Here is a 23,482-nt window from a genome sequence, read left to right as displayed (position 1 = left end):
GAGGGGATCTTGATCTGGAGGTCTTATAGCTTCTTGAAGAAATTTCTAAATACCCTCCTTATTTTAGTCACTTCACTTTAACTTACTTCCAGAGATATCCAGTGCCACAAATTATTAGGCCTTTTGAGGATTATGTGGTGTAAGTCAACTGAATTCTAAAATTTTCCCACTGCCGGATTAAAATTAAGTTTTCTAAGGTCTGCTAGGTCATTTTTCCTTTTCTGTGTTCTTTCCAACTTTCCACATTTGGTTGCTATTGTTTCCTCTCTCATTCTCTTTAGCCTGTGGGTTTATGCCTATTTTAAAAATCCCTTTGTTGTGATTTCAGTGAAGTTGCTGGAAGATATAAATACAGTTACATGTGTTCCATCTTCCATGTTTAACTGGAAGGCCAACCAACATTTCTGTGGTAAAGATTTTAGAAATCAATGTCATCAGAAATCACTTTCTTATGTCTACCTCAAATATCACATACTAATGTCTAACTCATTTTCTCTTGTCCCATTTTCCATGAAGATAAAAGACAGCTAATCAATGTCTTCCTCACTTACATTGTCAAGTACTCTATTAAGCCACTATCAAACATAATCTGTTCCTTTCAATTAAGAATTATCTTAATCTTGGGGGCACCTGGGTGGTTCCATTGGTTAAGCATCTGATTCTTGATTTTGACTCAGGTCATGGTCTCATGGTTCATGAGATCAAGATCATGAGAAAGAGCATCAGGCTGACAGTGCACAGAATCTGTTTGGGATTCTCTCTCTCTCTCTCTCACCCTCTCTCTCTACCTACCCCTCCCCAGCACTCTCTCTCACCCTCTAAATAAATAAATAAATAAATAAACATTAAAAAGGAATCAACTTAATTTTTAATTTGCACTTAAGTGCAGTTTATGATCCGTTGTGATGCTGTAGGTAGTTTTTGTTGTTCTTTTTGTTACCTATATTTATTTTAGCTAGTCATTTCTTGAAAATAAAGCAAGGTATAAGTGAGTAAATAATTTACTCATTTATTCAGCAAGTGGAGTGGTTATTACTTTCCAGTCACTGTGTTAATTTTGGGATTGCAACAGAAAATAAGAAAAAGATACCTTGTCCCCAGGGACTTCACATCCCATTGCATAAATTCTAGTGGTCATTTTCTAAACCAATCACTGAAATTTTACATCCTAGTGTTCTCCTGACTGGCTATTTCTCAAATGTGTTTGTCATAACTTTGAATTCTCTTCTGAGGTTTTCTTCTTCAGTGTGACAATCCCAGTAACATCTCAAAAAATTCACAAAAAAAAAAAAAAAACCTAAATAATCATTTTGTATGACATTTTGCAGGGGAGATGGGATCAGATTTCAGTTCCCTTCAACTTACAGTGGGGACCTCTCTGGTCTTCTTGGCAAGTTAGTTATCTGTTACATGTTACATGTAAATGCCACCTCACAAATCATATTTTTTCCCCAGATCCTAATGGGGATGTAATGGAAAAATAACAGCTCTATTTCCTTCTATTCTTTTATGATATGTAACTTCAATTCTTTAACTTGAACATTTATATGTTAATATACTTAGATTTGCTTGCCGTTACAATTATGCTAAAATATTTATGTATTTATAAGAACCATGTTTGGGACATGGTTATTATTAAGGACATAAAATAAAAATTGAGAATATAGTATATGAAACAAATCAATTGCAACTGCTATATTTTTGTATCAGGCTGGAAAACTGGCATAAAACTTACACCTAGTAAGAAATAAGAGAACCATATTGAAACTTAGACGTACACCTATGCAGGCTCTGTAGGTATATTTGGTTAAAAAATTACCTGAGCATTTCCTAGACACTCTCTGTACTCACTATTGTACATGGCCAGGAATCCAAAAAAAAAAAAAAAGGTAATATTCTCTGAGGCAAGCAACGCTGGGTTCTCTCTTTTCTGCCTGAAACACTCTGAGTTCTTCAGAGAAACAAAACCACTAGGATATATATTGATGTATATAAGAGGGGATTTATTATAGGAATTGGCTCATACAGTTATGGAGGCTAAAAAGTCCCACCATCTGCCGTCCGCAAGCTGGGGAACCAGGAAAGCCAGTAGTATGATTCAGTGTGAGTCAAAAGAGCTCCTGAGAACCAGGAGCTCTAATGTCTGAGGCCAGGAAATATGGACATCCTAGTTCAGGAACAGAGAATTCACCCCTCTATCACTTTCTTTTCTATTTAGGCCATCAACAGATTGGATGATGCCTGCTATATTGATGAGGGCAGATTGTTTTACTCAGTCTACTGATTCAAATGTTAATTTCTTCCAGAAATACCCTAACAGACACACCCAGAAATAATGTTTTACCAGCTATCTGTGTATTTCTGAGCCAGTCAAGATAACAAAATTAACAATCACACATCCTTTTTCCAGTGAAGAATAGACTGTGCCCAAGGAAGGGCTAAAACAGAAGGCAGATGGCCCTGGGGGAATTGTGGAGGTGACATTGTCATGTCACATCACTCAGGTCACCTCTCCTATTCCAAAAAGCTGAGGGGAGGTGCTTATATATTAAAAATGACCAATCCTGATGACCAAGTTCAGTCTACGTGATATCAAAGCAACTGCTTGGCTTAATTTTTTTTTTTTTCCCTACTGATTTGTCCTGACATTTTCATGTTTGGTAGACCCTATGGAAGACTCAGAGAAACACAGTCTTAGAATGAAAGACCAATCAACAGTCCACCTTCTAGCACACTCCCAGGGGATTGTCTTCCCTAAATGGCTCCCTTTTAAGAATGACCTTCCACACCATTGTTTCATGGTCGTCACTCATAAATGAGGTTCATGTGTACATGTATGTGGCCATACGTGAGGCTCAACATAATACCACGGGCCATGTTTTCATACAAAAGGGTTTTAGCTCTTGGTCACAGTCAATTGATCCAGGGGAGGGCACCACCTCTCACTGAAGGGCTGAAACTGTTAGATGAGCTCAAGGTAGCCCCACATCCAACTCTGTGAGGGAAGTATATCTACAGAGTGAGGGAAGATTGAAACCAACATAGAGAATGAGGAGGGCTGCCCAGAGAGCCTAGCTGAGGCTCTGGCCACATTCCTTACTCAATATCCTTGTGACACACCCCTTTATTCCTGTAGCTCATATGGGTCAGGTGCTGGCTCAGAAAGGCCTCGTAACCAATACTCCCACCACAGCCCCGCAAGTGTCATTTGGTTTTCTTCAGAAGCAGGTGTTCCTCATTTCCTGTGGTTCTTCCTGCCTCTGGCACATGAAGCCCAAAATCTCGAGACACCCGTGTGCCTTTTCCATTGGTGTTGCTCCTTCCTCAAGCTCACTTAAAGCAGTGTTTCAAATTAAAGTGAAAAACGAGGGAAGAAAAGGAAATGAGAATTTGCTGGGATCAAAGTGGCTTTGAAATGCACGGAGCACGTCTCTCTGAGCAAGTAACGATGAGGAAATCCAACTGCCATGAGGGGTCACTCCACCATCAGAGGGGAAACTTCTTCCTCTGCTTGTAAGAAAATTTCTTTTTGAAGTATGGAGCCAATTGAGGGTGATTTGTCAAATTTCTTTCTTCGCTGGTTTACTTGCTTACTTACTTGGCTACTGCAATATTTCAATAAGCCTCCTACTTAATGGCAGCTCTTGGAGACAGGGAATGCCTCTTCTCCTTCTCCTCCTCCCCTCCTTCTTCTTTAACTCCTAAGACATGCAGTAGAAGAGGTACACAGCAGACCCTTGTACACTAATGGATGATCAAGTATCTTCCTTCACCAAGGGTCTGATTGCCATGCAATAAGCCAAATGTTTTTCCTGATGCCCTGTAATATGAAAATTTTCTCATATGATTGTGTCTATGTCCCAAGAAACCAGAATTATTAGGTTTCAGTGTTTCGTATTAGTGGTTTCTCCTGCATCAAATCCCAAAACCAATTATATTACAACCGAAAACACACACACACACACACACAAACACCTAACACACAGCTCAGAGGGCTGTGCCTGCAGTTTCACAAGGGTTAGGATTTTGGATTTTAGATTCACAAAGAAATGCTGTAAGTGTCAACAGGAGTGGGGTTAATAACAGTGAAATATATGCTTAGTTTTCTTTGTGTAAATATTTTCTCAAACTTGAGTGCCATCCTAAAATTAAATGTGGAAAACGAAACTTATGCACATAACTTAAGCAAAGAAAATTTAGCTGAAAGTAAATAGACATCCCACACAACCACTCTACCATAAGAATTCAAAACCCTTATGATTTCTTACAATATGTCGTCTAAATCTTATAATTACTTTTCTTCTTTTCAGAAACTAAATACTTTACTATGGAGGAGAGGAAGGGGGAACAAAATGAACTTTTTAAACCCATTTTTTCTTAATTTTTGGTATATTTTGTGCCATCTATATATTTTGTGCCTTATTTCACCAGGCAGGAAGATTTTCTTTTATTTCATTAAGCCAAATTGTATTTTGGAGACTCAAAAGCTGTTAGCAATACTTTTCAGCATAGTAAACATAGGCAGATGAAGGGGTTTCCTAACAGTGAATAATTTTCCAAGCTATAGCTTTAAATATAAATATAAATATAAATATATAGAAATCTATATTAGGCTATTATAAGGTGGCATTAATCAGCAGGACCATGGCAAACAAAATCTTATGATTTTTAGACCTAGAAGTAGTTCCAAGTAATATACACCCCTTTGACGTGCCAAGTCCTAATGTGGAGCCCTGAATTTCCTCTTGGGCTGTGCAGCAATGGAGGCCTATGGGAAGCAGAGAGAGGGGAAAAGATAGCAAGGGAGGGTGGTTGCAAGGCAGTTAGCATTGTGGCCATACCACAGACCCGCGTGACTCTAATATGTTAGTGCAATATTTATAGAGTGACTGAGCCAGTTGGCTTGAATGACATGACACAATGCGAGTGTAAAAAATCATATCTCTTGTCATATTTTATCCTGACCTTTGTGTGTGATGCTTGAGGTGTGATATGCAGAGCACATCTCTCCAACATGAGCAGAGAGGCAAGGTCATGGACCCTGGCATCAGGACATTAAATTGCAGTATATCACAGGAAGATGGACAGTTAGATTCCCCAAAAGAGAAACCTAACTTAATTTTGATGATGACAGTGACAACAGTGATGACGTTGATGGCGGTGGTGGTGACAAGCTGAGTATTATGCTGGAAGTAATAGTGGCATTTCCTGAAGACTTTTTGAACATCAGGCCTAGTACTGGACTTTTATAGGTATCACCTCAATTAATCTTTATAAAACCCTGTAAAATAGTTACTGTTATATCAAGGATGTTTTTCAGACTAGGGAACTAGATCCTAGGGAAAGAAACAACATGGCAGGCTGCCAGCTAGTCAATGGCAAGCTGGGATTGCCAACTGCGGTCTATGATGCAGAGCCCATGACCCTGGCGGAGACTGGATGGAATCCAGTACATTCCAACCCCACCTGATTGTGCTCATTGATTTGAGGCCAGGAGCCCAGGGAGAGCCGCCTGCCCACGCTCGATTTGCGATGACATAGCTGTGTCTGTTCCATAACTGACGTATAGCACACTTCAACTGTCATCTTGCAAACGTCTGTCCCTCCTCCCAGATACCAAGTGCTGCTCCTGAAATGGTCACATTCAAGACATTAAAAATTAAATAATGATTTAACCTTCAAAAGTTCTTCTAATATATTGGATGTACCTTTAAAATTAATTAGTTTTAGAAGTTATTAACGAAAGTATAACATCAACTGGATTACTGGCCTATCACAAAGTCCTTGTATGAATTGGAAACGTTCAGGATACTTGGCCAACACGTTCCATGTGCTTAGTGGTAAGTTCGTGTTTACTCCTCCCAAAATCTAACACACTAATATCCTCTGTAAATCAAGAAACAGACAGTGCTTATCATGAGAGCCCCAGAGTTAGACTACTCAAAAATTATAGATTGACAATTAGCTATTTGTCCCTGGCTTACTCCTTCCTATGGGTCTCAGTGTCATCAACTGTGAAATGGGAATTGCAGTATCCTTTCCACTGTGTCAACTGATGTGAACTCTCCAAAAAAGAAAAAGAAAAAGAAAAAGAAAAAGAAAAAGAAAAAGAAAAAGAAAAAGAAAAAAAAAGCCTTATCCATAAAGAAGTCATTGGGTTTTATGGTTCTATTCACAAAATAAAACCAAAGAAATTTTAAAATCTCTTTCTCCTCTTCCTGTTGCTCTGTTATATCACCCTTTTTCATGCTCATTGGCCAGTTTATAACAGAAGATGCCACTGTGTTTATTATTCCCCACCACTCCCAATTTACACACAGCAAACAGTTAGTGCACATTTGAGACGGAGGGTAATCCAGAGCTTTCTCATGCCCACTCTGGCCCTGGGAGTGTATTAGCTTTCACTCCGAAGCTGAGGAAAGGAAGTCTCCCACTTAAGAAGGGGATGATTTTATATTAATGTTGCTTGTTGAAAGCTTTATGTAATACTTCTAGTGAAACAACACCCTGAGGCAGGTTCCTTGGGCAAATGACATGCTATGACCAAGTTATTAAAGAACATCAAAGTTATTTAGTAGAAACCAAGACCTTGGAGGAAGGGCTGACATCTGACTTCAGCAGAAATGAAGAACAATGATGCTCCTGCTCAGGCGCCCGAGCCACAGAGGTGCTCACGGTGGGATAGAAGCTCTTGTTGGTGAGCTGCAGAACATTCAGCTCAGTGCTGTTTAAGTAAAAGGAGATTTTACTGGTTCAAGGGAACCAATAAGGGAAGGGCTGGGGTGGATGTCATCAGGCATGAGAGACTCCAGGGTCCCAGCCCTTGCCTTCAGAGCCTGGTCTTTCGCCATGTCCCAGTATCAACTCAGCACCATGTAAAGTCTTCCGTCATCATGGAAAGATGGCTGCCAGAGGCACCAGTCCTCTTAGCTCCAAGGCCATGGAAGAAAGAGAATTTTCCCTCCAGACATGTTCCACAAAGTTCTGGGCTTCGTGTGCTGATTCCTATAACCATTCCTGTGGAGGGGAACTAAGTGACCTGACTGGTCACCTCTGGAACTGGAGCCTAGCCCCACTGGGACCACAGTGAGGTCCCAAGAGACTGGGAATCCCCAAAGTACAGTCTTCCATTACTGTTACCAGAAGAAAGGGCAATGGATACTCAGTGGTAACAAACAGCCAACGTTCACTACACATACCTGGAGAAAGAATAAGGACCTCGTGACCATGTCACTTCATGCCACCCCCTTGATTTCTGGAAATGAAGTCCAAATACTGCACTTTGTGGTTAAAACTCAGGCACCTTCCTGTACCTAGGGAAGAGCCCATCTTATCAGCTCTGTCCTATCCATATGCCTAGTGTCCTCAAATGTCATCTCTTGAAAGCTGAAGGAAACTGCCAGTAAAAAGAACTTAAAAAAAATTTTTTTTAGCTGTGAAGAGTATGTTTCCTCCACAGGATAGCATTTATATTATCATGACCCTGGTCTGAAGAGTTTGGATGGGAATTTGCATTAAACCAGGGCCTGGAGCTACACTAAGTTTTCGACCTGAACATGGTGGTCAAGTAGGCTTCCAGAAGTGACCCTTCTGAGAACAAAGAAAAAGCCTATACCACAGATTTGTTCCAACTTTTGAGTTCTGAGAAACAAAATTCTAGTTCTTTTCCTGCTTCCAGTAATCAGTGGTCCATTGCACTTTGCTACCCAATCAAGAAAATGTGGCAGGGAGAATGCCTGACATTTGTGTCTGGTTTTTAAAACTTCCTTTTAGTAGATGAGTGGTTAAAATTGAGGCCTCACTGCTTCAATCTTAGACAAATGGTAACCCAAAGTCTGGGTTAGGTCTCTAAAATGAGGGCAGTGCTAAGAAAAAAAGAAAATAGAGCCAAGACACTCAGAGCTAGAAAGCATACAATCTAAACCATGTCACAGATGGGGAAACTGAGCATGAGTAGTGCAATTGCCTGGTCAAGGATCTGCAGCTAATTTGAGGAATCAACAAGATGCAGAAGGCAATCCGTGGCCTATCTGGGAAGGCACTGGGAGCACTCATATGTAGAAAGCACTCAGTCAGTGGAAACAGGGCTTGGAGTCAGGCACAACTGGCTTAAGTCTTGGCTCCTCGATATTCTAGCTGGTGACCTTGAGGAATGTAATTAATTGCTCTATGCCTCATTGAGATAATACTACCGATGTCATTGTTTTGCTGTGAGGATTAGGAGATAAATTATGCTAAATGCTTAACAGAATATTTGCCATCATTAGCACTCAAAATGTGTGAGTATTCCGTGATTTTATTTTTTAAAAAGGAAAAAGAGAAAGAGAGAGGGAATAAATATCCAGAAGCAGTCATTTTTGGAGATCAAGTAAATCGGGGAATTTTCTTCACATTCCTAGAGAGTAAGAAGAACAAAAGATAAAAAGTGGAGGAAGATAGCAAAATGAGATTAAAACAGACCTGGTAGGCCTAAATAAAAACTAAAGAGAAAAACACTAGCATTGCCGAAATTAAAAATGTTTTAGAAGCTGCGATGATCAGAATCAATCCTGTAGAAACCAACTTAACATTCAAGACAGGAATGCAAAGTCACAGATAGCATCAAGGCAAGAGACAAAGCAACAAGAGAATGACAGAGAAAATGATCACCCTGGACCCAACATAGGAGCCTCCCAGGTTCTGGGCTGCATGCATCAGGGCCACTTGAGAAGCCTCAGCTAGAGATGCTGCCCTCACCCAGAGCAGAGGGGCCGGATTAGGGACTGTAGCAACATTGGCAGCTCACCAGCCAACATGTACACTTGCTCCCAGGCCCAACTTCAGCCACTGCTCCCAAAACCACCGGGTCTGCATCTGCACGCAACCCCACAGGACCAGAGGCTCTGTGCCTCCCACTACTTCTAGGCTCAGGTCAAGCCTCACATGATGGGACAAAGCATACAGTTTCCCTGGCAGCTGCCTGGGGTCCTGGGGCCGCACAAACCAGGAGTATGGAGGCATGAGTGCCCTACTGGGCAAAATTAAATGAAAAGCAACAACCAGACAAATTTGGTCAAAGTCTTGGTAGACAAATGATTTGCACCTCCACCTCCTCTCCGATGACCTGTTCCAAGACCCGGTGGCTCATGTCACCACAGATACCAGCTGTGTTTTCTGATGACTATATGGCCAGCTCATAGTGCACAAACTTGCATTTGCTTTTCCTCCTTCTTTGCCTCACTTCCAGTTTGCTTTCGTCCTTGCTGTCCTGGGATTGCTCTCCAAACAAGGGGTCACCCTGAAGTTTTGCCCATATTCTATGTCCTGGGGAATTCAGGCTAAGACAGTGATTGAAATGTGCTTGGGATTGGAGACGAGGTAGATATCAGGTTCTACAAGCCAGAGAATAAGCCAGTAGAATTAAACAGTATAAAAATGTAATGAGAGAGAGAGAGAGAGAGAGAGAGAGAGAGAGAGACAGAGACAGAGAGAGACAGAGAGAGAGAGGACTTTCAAAGGAGCACCACAATCCAGAAAATTAATAGGGTAATAGATTAATAAATCTCAGTATTTATCCTGGTAACACTTCTGAACTTTGAAGAGACTAAAAGAATCTTACCAATATTCAGTAAGACGAAACAGATAACTTACCAGCAAAAAAACCTAAAGACTGACTAGGACTTACCAACAACATAGGATTCGAGGAGAAAATGGAACAATAAATTTTCTGCAAAATCTTGACAGAAAAAAAAATGCTAACTTCAAAACGATATACCCAACAAACTGTTATTTACACAAGAAGTCAGCAGAAGGACATTCTCAATATGCAAAGAGGATTGAAATACCTTTATGAAAATACACTTGAGGATATAATCTAACTCAGCAAGAAACGAGGTCCTGTATCAAAGATTTAAATAACCCTTAAAACCTTTTATTATCTTGGAATGGGAACATTTTCTTTCCTGTGACCCAGTGGCCAAAAACTATGAAGGAGAAAAATGAAAGATATCTGCAAGCTAAAAAGAGAGAAAACAAAAATGTAATTACGAAATACGACAAAAATGCTTAATATCCTATTACATAAGGAAGTTTTAACACCAGGAAGAAGCAAAGTCCAACTGAAAATGGGCCAAGTACATGAAAAGGCAATTCATAAAAGAATCCCAAAGGCATGTGCCTCTGTTTAGTGTAGAGACAGACAGGCAGACAGACAGAAGGATACATAAATGTATCCTCACCAGTAATGGAAACTGAAAGGTGTAAGTCTAATTAATGTAACGTTGCTCTTTGCCTGCCTTATTGGCAAAATTGAAGAACGACAATGTCCAGTGTTCCTACAAGGATGTAAGTGTGCTGAAGGGCAATTTATCAATACATGTGGAAATTTCAAATGTGTATATCTCTTGACCAGCTTTCCTGATTCTAGCAATTTATCATTCTGAAGCAATTGGCCAAATGTATACAAGTATATAGTGTAGCATTTTTCCCCATTAGCACAATATTGAATGATCTAAATGTCCTTTAATAGGAGATGAGGTGGTTTAGCTAATTGTGATATATGCACACAATTGAATACTATAGAGACATTAAACATAATGGTATATTTTATCATTCACAGACATGGAAAGCTCTCCATGCACACTACGGAATTGGAAACACAGATTTCGGAATGGGACTTGTGTGACCACATTTATAGAAAAATGTGTGTGTGCGTGTGTGTGTGTGTGTGTGTGTGCACGCGCATGTGTGGGTGTGTTCCCATCCACATCACAGAGGCATCTGAATATGTTGAGGGGTTACCTATGGTGGTGAGATTAGGATTATATTTTTAGCTTCTTTGTCCTTTTTTCTAAATTCTCTAAATGTCTGATTTCTTAAATTTATAGTAAGATAAATTAAAATGTCTTTACTTAAAAGAAACGTTTTTAAAAGCTTATGCCAACAGATTTTCACTTTTAACTAATAATGCAGAATTCCTACGAGGCTTTTCTTGATGCTTTCCACCTTGACTGCATCAGTGTTGTAGAAAGGAATAGACTGCCCAAATGAGAACAAGCAGCCTATGCCTTCAGAGCTTGTTATACAGCAAGGGAGTCAGCCACCATCATTTGCATTTGGCAGAGACTCAGGGGGAGGCCCAGGAGCAGGGAAGCTTTAGAGTGGGGACAGGGAAGGCTTAGCAGTGCCCTAATTGGAAGCTGTTGGCCTGGGGTGACTGGAAGTGGACTAACTAAAAGTGGGGCATCCTATGTGATTGGTTTGGGAGCGTATTTGGCTTTCTCTGTTGGCTTTGATTTGGAAGTGTGGAGAAAATTTTTAAAAACTGGAGGTTGTTGACCAAGTCCTGATTGTTCTGGGCCAGCTGCTGCAGAGATTGGCTTCCTGGGCTGGTTGCTTCAAAGTTTGCATTGTCATATATGGTCTGGCCATTGTTGTCTACGTAGTCAGTTGTCTGCCTAACCGACTGAGACACCTAGGTGCCCCTTGGCCACACCATTTCTGAAGTACATAGAAAACTTTCCTTGGACTCAGTCATACCAGCATCTATATTAGCTTCGCAATATATTTGGACAATATCCAATCTACATTTCCATCATCAAAAAACAATAGTTGCTTTCAATTCTTTACCAACTTCATTTGTAAGGTGCGTTATACACCCAATTTTCTATGCAGTGTTAAACTAGGGTGTTCATCCTGCTGCAGATGGCCGCCATTTATGGACCATTCACAAGACTGAGCAATGTTTTAGGTGTATAACATGCATTATTTCACTTATCGTTTACTACAACTCTATTGTGATGTCACTACGGGTTCCAATTTACAGATGAGGAAGCTGAGGTTTGAAGAAGTCCAGGATCCTGTCCGCAGTCACAGAGATTATTAAGTGCAATGCTGTTTGAGCTCACATATGCCTAAATCCAAAGTTTGTGCTTATAAATCTCGAGCAGCATCAGACCCCTTGAAGCTGACTTGGCCACACACTTGTGGGTTACCAAAGCCCAGAGGAGCATGGAGAGAGGACACAATGCACCAATTCTGAGCTGCAGCCCTTGTTTATTAAAGGCTATATAAAAAACAACCCATAATTCTTTTACGTACCTGGAGTGTTTTCATCATGGAGGTAGTAAGCAGGATTCCAGCTAAAGTCATCCTTTGGCAGTGACTATAATTCAGTTTGATAATTACTATCCTGTTTGCCCAAGGATGTGAGAAGTCCCATCACGAACAGAAGGCCAAGAGCTACAAACCTCCTGTAAGCTCTCTTCTCCAGTAAAATTTATAACATTCCTATTGTTGTGGATGGAAATACACTGTCTCTCAGTCATTTATAGAAAGGTTACTTTATATTGTTGTGTCCGTGTTTACCAAGTACACAGGCAGCTCTTTTGTAATTTCAGAAGTTTCTACTTGAACTGGGTCCAGCCATTTTCTAATTGCTTCTTGGTTCTCTCCCGCGGGAACACATTTCCCCAGGGGAAACATATCTTAGAAATTTCAGATATATCTTCATTTTCATTCACTGGGTCCTTTTTCCTTTGTTATTTACTTACTCTCCTCAGTGCCCTTCCTGTACTCCAGCTGTAGCCAGTTTTTCTTAACCAGTCTGTGCCATTCAAAAATGCCTGAAATCTCCGAAGACATTACGTCTTTCTTCAGTCTAATGGTCAGATGCGGAGGTAGGCAAGTATTCCATCTTTGGAGGAAGGCCATGTAGGTTTGCAACTTGGCTCTACTCCCACAAGTTGTGTGACCTTGGGCAAGTTACTTAGCCTTGCTGCACTTAATGCCTTGTCTGTATAGTGGGGTTAATAAAAGCACCTACATGAGAGGTATTTTGCTGTATTTTTGAGATTGTTATGGAAATTGAATGGGTTCATACGTACAAACTCTTCAGCCAATGTTTGGCTGCATGCAGAAAGACTCCAATAATGTAATTCTTGCTATGTGTTTAAGACTTAAATGAATCTAAGTCTTTGCTCCAAGGTCATTCCAGAGGACACAGGAGTGTAGGTCAGCTACATTAAGGGAGAAGAAGCTTGGCTGAAGTGCATAAACTTGTGGATAAAGCACCTCACAGACTCTTTCTTCCAGACATCACCTACATACAGTCGGTCACATTTAATATGACTCCTATTCCTTCTTAGGGCTCGAGTCTAGAGACAGGTGGTTATTTCCCATAGCCAGAGTAGTCACCCATAACTTGTGTGGTGGACATACTCTAGAGTGATCTCATGATCCCCACCTCATGGTGTTCATACTTTTGTGTAAACCCATCCCCATGAATGTAGACAAAACCTGTGGCTTACTTTTATCCAGTAGAATACAGCAAAGGTGACAGGATGTCAATTTCTTGATGCTGTTACATAAAATTGCAATGTGAATTTTCTGGAGGATTCACCCCCTGTCTGGCTTTGATGAAACTGGAAGCCATGGTGGGGAGCCTACATGGCAAAGAATTGATGGCAATTTCTAAGAATTGAGGGTGGTCTTTCTCCAACAGCCAGCAAGAGTCTGAGGTACTCAGGCCTTTAGCCAAAAAGAAGTGAATTCTGCCAACCATTATAGAAGCATAGAAGTGAACCTTGAGACTTAGTCATAACTCTGGGTGGCACTTGGATTGCAGTCTTGTAAGGCCCTGAATAGGGGATCCAGTTAAGGTGTATCTGCACTCCTGGCCCCCCTCAGAATATAACAAATGTGTGTTGTGTTCAGTAACTAGGTTTCTGGTAATTTGTTATGTAGCAATAGAAAACTAATACACTTTATTAGTCAGTGTTCTCCAGGGAAACATAACTTAGTAGGGTGCATACAGAGAATGAAAGAGAGAGAGAGAGAGAGAGAGACAGAGAGACAGAGAGACAGAGAGACAGAGACAGAGAATGATTATAAGAGATTATTATAAGCAACTGGTTCATTCAATTATGAAGACTGAAAAGTCTGGACTCAGGAGAGGCAATAGTAAAGTCCCAGACTGAGTCTAAATGTCTGAGAAGCAGGAGAGCCCATGGTATAAGTTCTAGTCTCATCTGAGTCTGAGAGCAGAAGACTTGACATCCCAACTCAAAGACAGTGAGGCAAAGAGAGAGAATTGTTTCTTACTCAGTTTTATAATCTTTCAGGGTTTCAACGGTATAGATGAAACCCACCTACCTTGGGGAGGGCAATCTGTTTTACTTAGTCTGGGGATTCAAATGCTAATCTCATCCAGAAACAAGCTCACAGACACTCTCAGAAATAAAGTATAGCCAAGTTAAGAGGCACCCCATAGCCCAGTCAAGTTGACACATAATAATGACATACACCTTCTCTGATTTCTTTTTTCTTTTCATTCCATTCTTCGCCTGACATTATACTCTGGGCAATGCAAACTTGCCATAATTACCAGATATTTGACCTTGATCGTCCATGAAAAAGAAAACTGGATTAGTCTAAGCTTCAGTTTTCTTGTCTATATATGGGAATAACGACATCCCAGTGTCTTCCCACAGGGCCATGGAGAGTGTAAATGGGACAGTATGTGGAAAGCACTTGGCACAAAGCCCCAAACCTGGTGAGTGGGAGTTTGTTTATTACTGTGGAGGAATCTGTTTGTAACCACACACTGAGTCCAACTTAGTAAAGATGTCTTTAGGTTTGATTCTTTGCAAGTTTACTTCAGCTAGAGCTTTAACAGTTGATAGGCAGAGGTCAGCCAGGAAGGTGTCAGCCAAAAGGCCCACACTCAGTTTCAACACCACACCATGGAAAGTGGAGCTCAGGAACAGAAGGCCCAGCAGCAGGACAATGCCTGCAGGACCTGGTGTGGGTCTTTGTTATCCCATGGAGAGGCGTCTTGCACCTGTGTGGCTGGATCCACCACAGTTTGTGCTCCAGGAGAGAGATCCTGCCAGCTGTCTCACTTTTTGTAGGGCAAGCAGGAGAATGGATTTGTTATCCAGGGAGAAACAGACTGACCCAGAGTGTCAGCTGTTCAGGAAAGCTTCAGACCCCAGATGGGGAGAGTTGAAAGTGTGCACAGCACTCATGAAAAGGAGGAGACACGGACCACACAGTTAATCCCAGGCAGCTCAGAGTTGCTGCCAGGCCACCCAGAAGACAATCTTTCCTCCACAGAGAGGAAGTAAGGTGAGAATTTTCCATTGACAATGAAACCCACCTCTACTCTTAACATGTGAGTCCACATGAATATTAGCAGAGAGGAATGAGTCCAAAGGGAAGGAACAGAGAGGAGCCACCTGGATGTTTCTTTTTTGCCTGTTATCGTCTGACAGGCCCAAAAGAGTTGAGAATATTGAGTGTAGAAATGTGACTTTGAGGGATGCGCGGGTGGCTTAGACAGTTAAGCATCCAACTCTTGATTTTGGCTGAAATCACGATCTCATGGTTGGTGAGATCGAGTCCCGAGTCAGGCTCTGCACTGACAGTGCAGAGCTTGCTTGGGCTTCACTCTTTCCCTCTCTTTCTGCCCTCCCGAGCTCATGCACTCTCTCTGTCTCTCTCCCTCTCTGTCTCTCTCCCTCTCTCTCAAAATAAATAAATAAACATGAAAAAAATGTGACGCTGAGTCAAGTTGCTGTGTTCTGGGTCTTACTCTATGTGAGAACTGAAATCCAATTGTTTTTGTATTTCCGTTCCCTAAAATATTGCTCCTTCCTGGGAATGCTCAAAAGTGAATGAGGCTAAGTGTTTGGAGTGGAAATTTTGTAGCAGACATCATTGTTTGGTTTTTAATGTTTCTGCATTAGAAATAAATTGCCAGGAGAAAGGGAATGAGATGTGTGTGAGTTGCAATCTTAATTCTTGTATTTCTTTGCATGGGTATTCTACCCCCAGATTCACATATTCATGCCTCCTTCTTCCAAAATTCGGGATGCTTCTATGGAAATCTCAATAAACGTTTTTAAGAACAAGATGATCCTCATCCTTGCATAAAAGAGAATCCAGTGGAGTTTCACCTTCAAGACAAGTTTTAGTTGCTGGATGAGAATCTGATCTCTCATCCAGATTCTTTCAGTACCTTGGAGAGTGACAGCTCTCCCTTCCCAGGGTCCTTACCCAACCACAGGCTCCAACTGACAGCGTAATTATTTCCCAGGGTGGAATTGTGAAACAGGCAGGGAAAGAAGGGAATCCTAGTTCCTAAATGTCAATCACAGAAAGAATTGCGGCTACTAGTATGGAGACCTACTAGGTATGTATTTGTTTCTGACTCTTACAAATTAATGAAGGCTAAAAGATATATTTGATAATGTCATTTCTCTGCTCAAAACTCTTGAGGGGCTTCCCATGTCATTCAGAGGAAAAGCAAAAGTTCTGACAAGACCCTGCATAAATCCCCTACTTAGCTGGTTCCATCCTTTTCACCCTCGCCCTGATCACTCCACTGGAGAAATCTTGGAATTCTTACTAATCATTCTCAGCAACTTCTCTGACAGCAGCATCTGAAATTACATCCACATTCCTACCCCTCCACACTCCTTCTCCCTGTTTCTTCTTGTTTCTCCTTATCATTTATCACCATCTAACATCTATAATCTTGTTTTTTTCCAACTCCCCTCTAACCCCAATGAAATATCAATAAGAGCAGGAATTTGGTCTGTTCTCTTAATGATTTCATTCCCGTTGCCTAGAATACTCTCTCTGGATATACTAGGTGCTCAAAAAATATTTGTCAAGTGAACGAATCGGCAAATTAATGAGCAAATGAACAATCCCACAAGGTCAGTCATACTAACCCTATTTCATAGCTGATGAAACTTGGGCTCAGAAAGATTCTAGAAGCTTGAGCAAGGTCATGAAACTGAGCAAAGAGTGACACTGAGATCCAAGCAGGTCCATGTGGCCCAGGGGTCTGTGGCCTCCTGCTTGCCCAGTCCTGCTTTGTATGCACTTTCTCCACCCCAGAATTCTCCCCTCAGGTGCCCATGGCCCTCATGGTTTCTTTTCCTTCTCTTTTAGAAAAATCTCTCCAGATAAGACATGAAACTTAACAGGTTGAGGTATGGTTGACCAAAATTAACTCCTCACATTATTCCTCCCTTGGGATATTTGCATTCTGGGGGCTTCCAAAGCCTTGCCTAAGGCAGCTGGCTCTAAAGGTGAAATTCAGTCCTCCTTCAACAATCCCCTCCCCCACCAGGACATGGGAAAGGGCAAAGGGTCATTAGCATCTGATAATCAGCTCCTCACCACCTCCCATCACCCCAGGCCTTTCTCCATGCTGCAGCCTTGAGAGCAAGTGGGCTCAGTGCTCTGCAGAAACTGGTACCAGTTACTGAATACAGTCCACTTGGCCTCTTGGCTCCTACACTGGTTTCGGGTTCACTTTCCCAAAGGTTTACATGGTTAGCCTTTGGTCACCTCTCTAATGACACTATCCAAATACGACTTGGAGGTATTTTTCATCTTAAACACTTTATTCCTAACATCTTACCAAAAGGTACAATTTCTTCTCAGAAGGTAAATTTCCCTGCTGCCAGCTTTTCCTCTGCTATAGTTTTTAGAGTGCAAATACTTTTTCATAGGCCTTTTTCCCCCTGAGGTTACAATGATATTTTAGATCCAGAAGTGGGAAAAGAATTTTTCCAATTATGTTTGTAGTGTTTTATTACTCCAACCAATCCATATAAATGCAAATAGGAAATAAGGAAGGTTCCTTGCAACAACAATGTCTTCCCTACATAAGATGCCCAATCGACACCACCCTTGCCATGAGCATATTAGCGCAGGAACTATTTTTCAACTTCGAAGCAGTAAATAACACCTATTGAGTTAGTTAATTAGCCTCCCTGCCAATAATGCTAGGCAGATTTAAAAAAAAAATACTAGTTTCTTTGACAATCTGCTGTCAGATATTCCAGTTTATTGGAAGTACTCTGCATCTCACCCATTAGGCCTTATGGTGCCGCAGTGCTTGTGAGCAGACAGGACATTACTAATAGATAAATTCTTTTGCTGCATTCCAGATGCCCTGAAAGAAGTTTGGTCATGGAAGGCAGGGAGGGCTGAGCTGTCACTAGCCAGCTGGTTAGATTTCTAAAGCTGTCCCCATGGGAACAAAGGCCAGGACCACAGGGATAGGAAGCAAAAGGATATGAGGGTCCCTAGTCCATTTTAAAGTGCATGAGGACTTTTTCACCTCATCTGTGTCTATACACATAGAGTGAGGTGGAAACCATAATGATTTTCTTGGTCAGAATGCCCTTAGTGTACTGCAGAATCAAATAGGCATGTACACATTTATTAAAGTTGGGCCTCTGAAGAAATAACACGCCAACCAATGTTACATTATCCTTTTAAAATGAGTAATGTCGGGAGTTACAGTGGAAGGAGGGTCCAGGTCTTTCCTGGAAAGGAAAGGAGTGGGGTGTTAATCGGCACAATTTGGAGGAACCGATTCACAAAGGACCCCCTCCCCCCACACACCACAGGGCAACTAGCAGTTCCTGTATTGTCATTATTGTTACTGGCACTATTTCTGTGTTTTAAGATAAAAGGAAACAACAAACTTCCAAGACAAAACAACAATCCACGTCCAAGTATATTTGATGGAAAGAACAGCAAGGGTTACACCCAGAGGGCACAGCTGATGTTTATTTCTGGTATCAGTGAATTGATGGAAGAAAACACAGTGGTAGCATGAATCTCAACTTTGGGTGATCTCACAAGACTCTCTGAGAAACTGAAATCACACATCCCAGAAGAATTGATTCTTCTGAGTCATTTCAGAAAGCCGTATTTAAAAGAAAAAAAGAATCAGTATTCTGATATACAGTATTACAGGCAGGAAAAAAATCATACCATTGTCATTACAGTAAAACTGCTCGTACTTTCTGGCCAATTTAAGATCAAAGCAAATGTGCCCATCCTTAGTCGGGGAAGTTGCTAACTGATCACATAAATAGTTTATTCTCTTGCTGTGGAAGTTTGGGGCAGGTTTACCTGTTTTTCAAACTCAATTTACTCTGTACCAGCTCAGAGAAAAATGATATTTAAGAATTGAGAGCACACCAACACTTAATGATAAAGATATAACTGACTTTTAGCACATCAGTCACACTTTACAAAGTTTGAGATTAATTCCCAGAGTCCTTTGCACACTTATTCATGATCTTGCTCTTCGAAAGGAAGTTTTTTTCATCCCTGTTCCAACTCCATTGCGAAAGGACCTTTTCATGAATGTCTTCTCCAAAATTGGCTTTAGAAAATCTAGTCCCTCGCTCCTGTCCATCCTGGTTGGGCAGCTGTTCAGCAGGATGAGAAAGTAATCAGATTTTCCAGGCACCTGGCAATTCCGATGGGGGAGGAGGGAGAGAACACAGCTTTAGGGTTAAAAGTTTATTTCAGTAGTAAAAATTTTCAAAACGTGAAGGCAGTAAATCCAATGACTCCAACATTTCTGAGGGAAATTTTGCCAGAACACAATAGACAATTTATCTAGATACAAAATATTATTCAGAGCTCTTGTCTAATTTTTATACCCTTATGTAATTGCTGTTACCCAGTCCTTGCATCATACATCATATGTAGTTATCTGGTTGCTATTACTTTATAAAGAATCTTTCACTTGGCACTAATGAGTCCTGGGAAGTTTTTTGAATTCACTAAGAAAAACGACACGTGATAACCAAACTTCGGGGTTCAGTGGGAAACACTTCCTTTCTGTGCTTTGCCCTGGGCCATTTGCCAAGATTCTCCATCAGGATATCTTGCTACTTGAACAATGGGATCTTTATCTTTTGACTTTGGCTCAGCTCCTCATCAGTGGTTCAAAGACCTGGATAGTGTAGGGGGCACTTTGTCTCAAAAGAAATAAACACGTGGAATCTTAGAGCTCACATTGGCCATTGAGAATTTGCAGTTCAACCTCACACTTTCTAGATGAAGAAACCCAGTAAAGAGCAAAGGGCACGTCCCAAGAAACAGGGCTGGGCAGTTCCAGGAAGTGGGCCTGACCCAGGGATCGAGTAAGAATTTTCAACACTTGTCAATCACAAAAGAGGGATTTCAGAGGACGTACAATGTTGATGAGGCACCACTGCAAATCCCATCAATAAATGGAGCAAAGATTCATCCGTGATCTTCTTTGTGGTAAATGTTCTATGTGCTTCATTTCATTTTATCCCCTCAGAAAGCTCTATGTGTGAAGTAGGTATTATTATTGCTAAGTTTTACATGAGGAGATTAAATGCCTCGTAGGTGAAGCAGGGATTTGAGTGGAAGCATCTGACTCCAAGTCCATGTTTCTCAACCACACGAGAACAATAAGAGGAAAAGAGGCTGGGCCACCTGGGTGGCTCAGTCAGTTGAGCATCTGACTCTTGATACTGACTCAGGTCATGATCTCATGGTTCGTGGGATCAAGCCCTACGTCAGGCTGTGTGCTAGCACATAGCCTGCTTGGGATTCTCTTTCTCTCCCTCTCTCTCTGTCCTTCCCCTGCTTGCTCTCTCTCTCTCTCTCTCTCTCTGCCCCTCTCCCAATTGTGCTCTCTCTCTCTCTCTCTCTGTAAAAATAAACATTTTTTTAAAAGAGGAAACAGTGGCTGAATGGTCTTATTATAAAGAAAGAAACATATTACAAAGTGAAAATTACACATTATCCTTTCCTGGTGCAGTAAACCAAGTGTGGTTTCAGGTAACTTTAGAAGTTGAAATGGGGACAGAGTGGGGGAGAAGAATGCTCTCTGGGATCTTCATCTATGACTTGGTGGTTTACTGAAAGTTCCAGCAGTCTGCTCCCAGGCAAACCATTCCCATTGACTTCTGAAAAAAAGATTTTTTTTTCTTTTTTGGACCCAGGGATAGTCTGACAGGGTTTCAGAAATATTGGTCATGAGAAAACCAATCAAAAACTCTTATTTGAATGCTCACTATGTGTTTTCCCCTGTGTTAATGGAAGAAATCTAAGCACAATATAATGTCATCTATTTTAAATCTCCAGCAAGGAGGGGCCTATGAATCATTTCAGAAAAGGAAGCATTCCAGTTCTTTACAGAAATATTCATGATGCCACCTTTATATTGAAAAAGAAATGCATCAGTTCTGGTTATGGGATGCTGAAAACATCCCTTAAAAAGATACCGATATACTTTGCTGATCATTGAAGGGAGTCCTTGCCAGAGCTGACTTATTAACAGAATAATATGGTATACTTGCTTAGTTGATGGACTCTATGAAGTTCACAACAAATATTACAAAAGCCTATATATCATTTCTCTGCATGATTACTCACATTAGTCAAATTGGTACCATTGCTACACGATGGAGTTATAATGAGAACGGAATTGTCACATGCAAAAACAGAAATATGGAAAATACTGAAAGAAGAAACATTTCATTTATGGACAAGCAGATTTGTAAGTACATTAGAAGAAAGTACGTTCTTAATTTTTTTAAAAAAAAGCCACACACAAATGTCTCTTGTTCAACAGAAATGTCATGAACAAACCTTGGGGAAAAGAATAAAAAGTAATTAGGAAGACACTTGAGAAAATATACCAATTTATGGGTTGTGACTCATCAACCTGATCAATATGGTTGGTGTCTTATAGAATCAATGACTCAATTAGTGTTGAATGCTCATAGGACTAAATCAGGAAAAAAGAAGCTGGCTTCAGTAAACAAGAAATAGAAAAATGACAGATGCAAAGATTAGTGAGAAGACCAATAATATAAACAGCTAGCGCATTATGTTTGGACATTTATCTATTATTTAGGATTTATGTAGCATCTCATTATCCTAAAAATAGTTCCATGAATTACACTGATTCAGTAATTACAGTATGCCAGGTTAAGTTTCAATGAACACAAAACGTATTAGGCAACAAAATAATGTTTGAAATTTTAAACAATGTATTGACATTAAAACAACTGAAATATCATGTTGAAATACTATTCAAAATGCCAAAGAAAGATGTTCATTTTCTCAAGGTTTTGAACAGTTCAATGATTAAAGTTGGAAGCTCAGTCAATATTCTTGAATAAATATATGAATTAATATATCATATGATATTTCATTGATTTCTGATGTATTATCTATGCTCTATATCTGAAAAAGTTACCATTTTTATAAAATTAGTAAATTCACTATTTAGAACAAATGACCCATTGTCTTTGTAATGCAGTTTCAATGGTTAAATGTTCACTTTGATCCTCGGTGAACACATGTGGAATAAATAAATTGTTGTGGGCAAAACTATGTACATTTGAAATTGAAATGAATGCTTTTCTATGCAGGAGCCCAAACAAATTTGAATAAGTCCAGCATTATTTATTGTCACATAAATGCTTCTTTTTACTAATTTCGTGACTCTACTTGTATTTTTTTCATTGAAAACTCTACTAATGAGAAATTACTTTTCTGTCACATATTCCCTAAGATTATTTTCGAATTTAAACACTTATAAGCCACCTAGTCAAGCATCAAAATAGAGGCAAACTCTTACCTTAGAAGGTGGAACGGGATAAGACCAGAACACATGCATTGTAGAAATCAACAGAAGTAGAATAAGACTGAATTTTAATGAGCTGTAGGATAAGAGGAAACAAACCTTAAGATTAGTTTCATTTAGGCAAGTACAAATGTAAAAAAGCATATACAAATTCAACATTTTTCTTTGTGGAAAAAAGCAGTCTTTTACCTAATCATTTTGGGTTTTCGGAAATCTCTGCAGATCGGTGGTTTTATTGCCAAATTCCTCACACTTACTGTCAGATCTTCCTTGGGTGACCCTTTTATACCAGAAAAGTTCAGGAGTAAAAATGTCATCACGTCCCATCATATGTGACTAACTGGTTCTTTTTTTGTTCTTGTTAAGTCAGAAAAGGACAATAACACACAGGCATTGTCACGGAGCTACCAAGGATGGACTTCATTTAAAGTTTGCCATTAAAAATGTCCTTCAAAAGCATTGTCTTCTGAACTGCGTCATTGTGACATGGACGGCTAGAGGTCTCAGAAGAAACCACAAGTTTGTTTAACTTAAAGTTCAACACTTCAGAAGGATGGTGTTATTTCTTTGAATGTCCCGGGCATCTTGTTTCAGAGACTAATGCAAAATCCTTACAAGAATACAGAGCACCTACCCTCACAAAGCACACAGATTATTTATTTTTTCCACAATGGATTTCCTTCCTTTGGGACTTCTGAGGTGAAAGCAGGGAAACAAGTATCACCTCCTTTTGCCACTAGTCACTCAAATAAAGGAAGGACCTTGTATCTACCCCCTTTCTATGCACATACCCAGAGCCCCAGGCATTGCGCTCTGGAAGAGCTGCCTGCCATGGCCTCCTTCTTCTCTCCAGGGCTTAGAATTTCTCCAAGAAGCCTTTGCTATCCCTGCACACCAATGGGCATCCACGTTAATAAATTGATTCAGGAGTGCTAAGTGTGAACAGATGTTGCTGAGGCTTACAATGGAGAAGGACATCAAGGGAGGTGCTCTGCTTGGATAACTAGTGTTTCTGAGATGAAGCCAACATTTTTTTAATACAAAGCAACC

The 23,482-nt window shown here is 40.5% G+C and overlaps 1 protein-coding gene across 1 annotated transcript; it reads right to left on the bottom strand.

The window, feature by feature from the left end:
* Positions 1 to 18,533: 18,533 nt before the first annotated feature.
* On the bottom strand, positions 18,534 to 22,711 carry NPS (neuropeptide S). The gene is made up of 3 exons (XM_019814154.3): positions 22,622 to 22,711; positions 22,427 to 22,508; positions 18,534 to 19,264 (listed from the first exon to the last, which is right to left on the bottom strand). The coding sequence occupies exons 1-3, from the start codon at positions 22,627 to 22,629 to the stop codon at positions 19,085 to 19,087; spliced, it is 270 nt and encodes an 89-aa protein (XP_019669713.1). The 5' UTR covers positions 22,630 to 22,711; the 3' UTR covers positions 18,534 to 19,084.
* Positions 22,712 to 23,482: the final 771 nt, after the last annotated feature.

The sequence above is a fragment of the Felis catus genome, chromosome D2 (genome assembly GCF_018350175.1).
Source record: "Felis catus isolate Fca126 chromosome D2, F.catus_Fca126_mat1.0, whole genome shotgun sequence".
Lineage (NCBI taxonomy): Eukaryota > Metazoa > Chordata > Mammalia > Carnivora > Felidae > Felis > Felis catus.
Note: the sequence above shows the minus strand (reverse complement) of the source record. Positions and strands in the feature narration are given on the sequence as shown.

Coding starts and splice junctions, on each gene's coding strand:
- NPS (XM_019814154.3), bottom strand. Junction 19,265..22,426: donor ATCCCGTTCCACCTTCTAAG/GTAAGAGTTTGC, acceptor CGGAATTGCCAG/GTGCCTGGAAAATCTGATTA.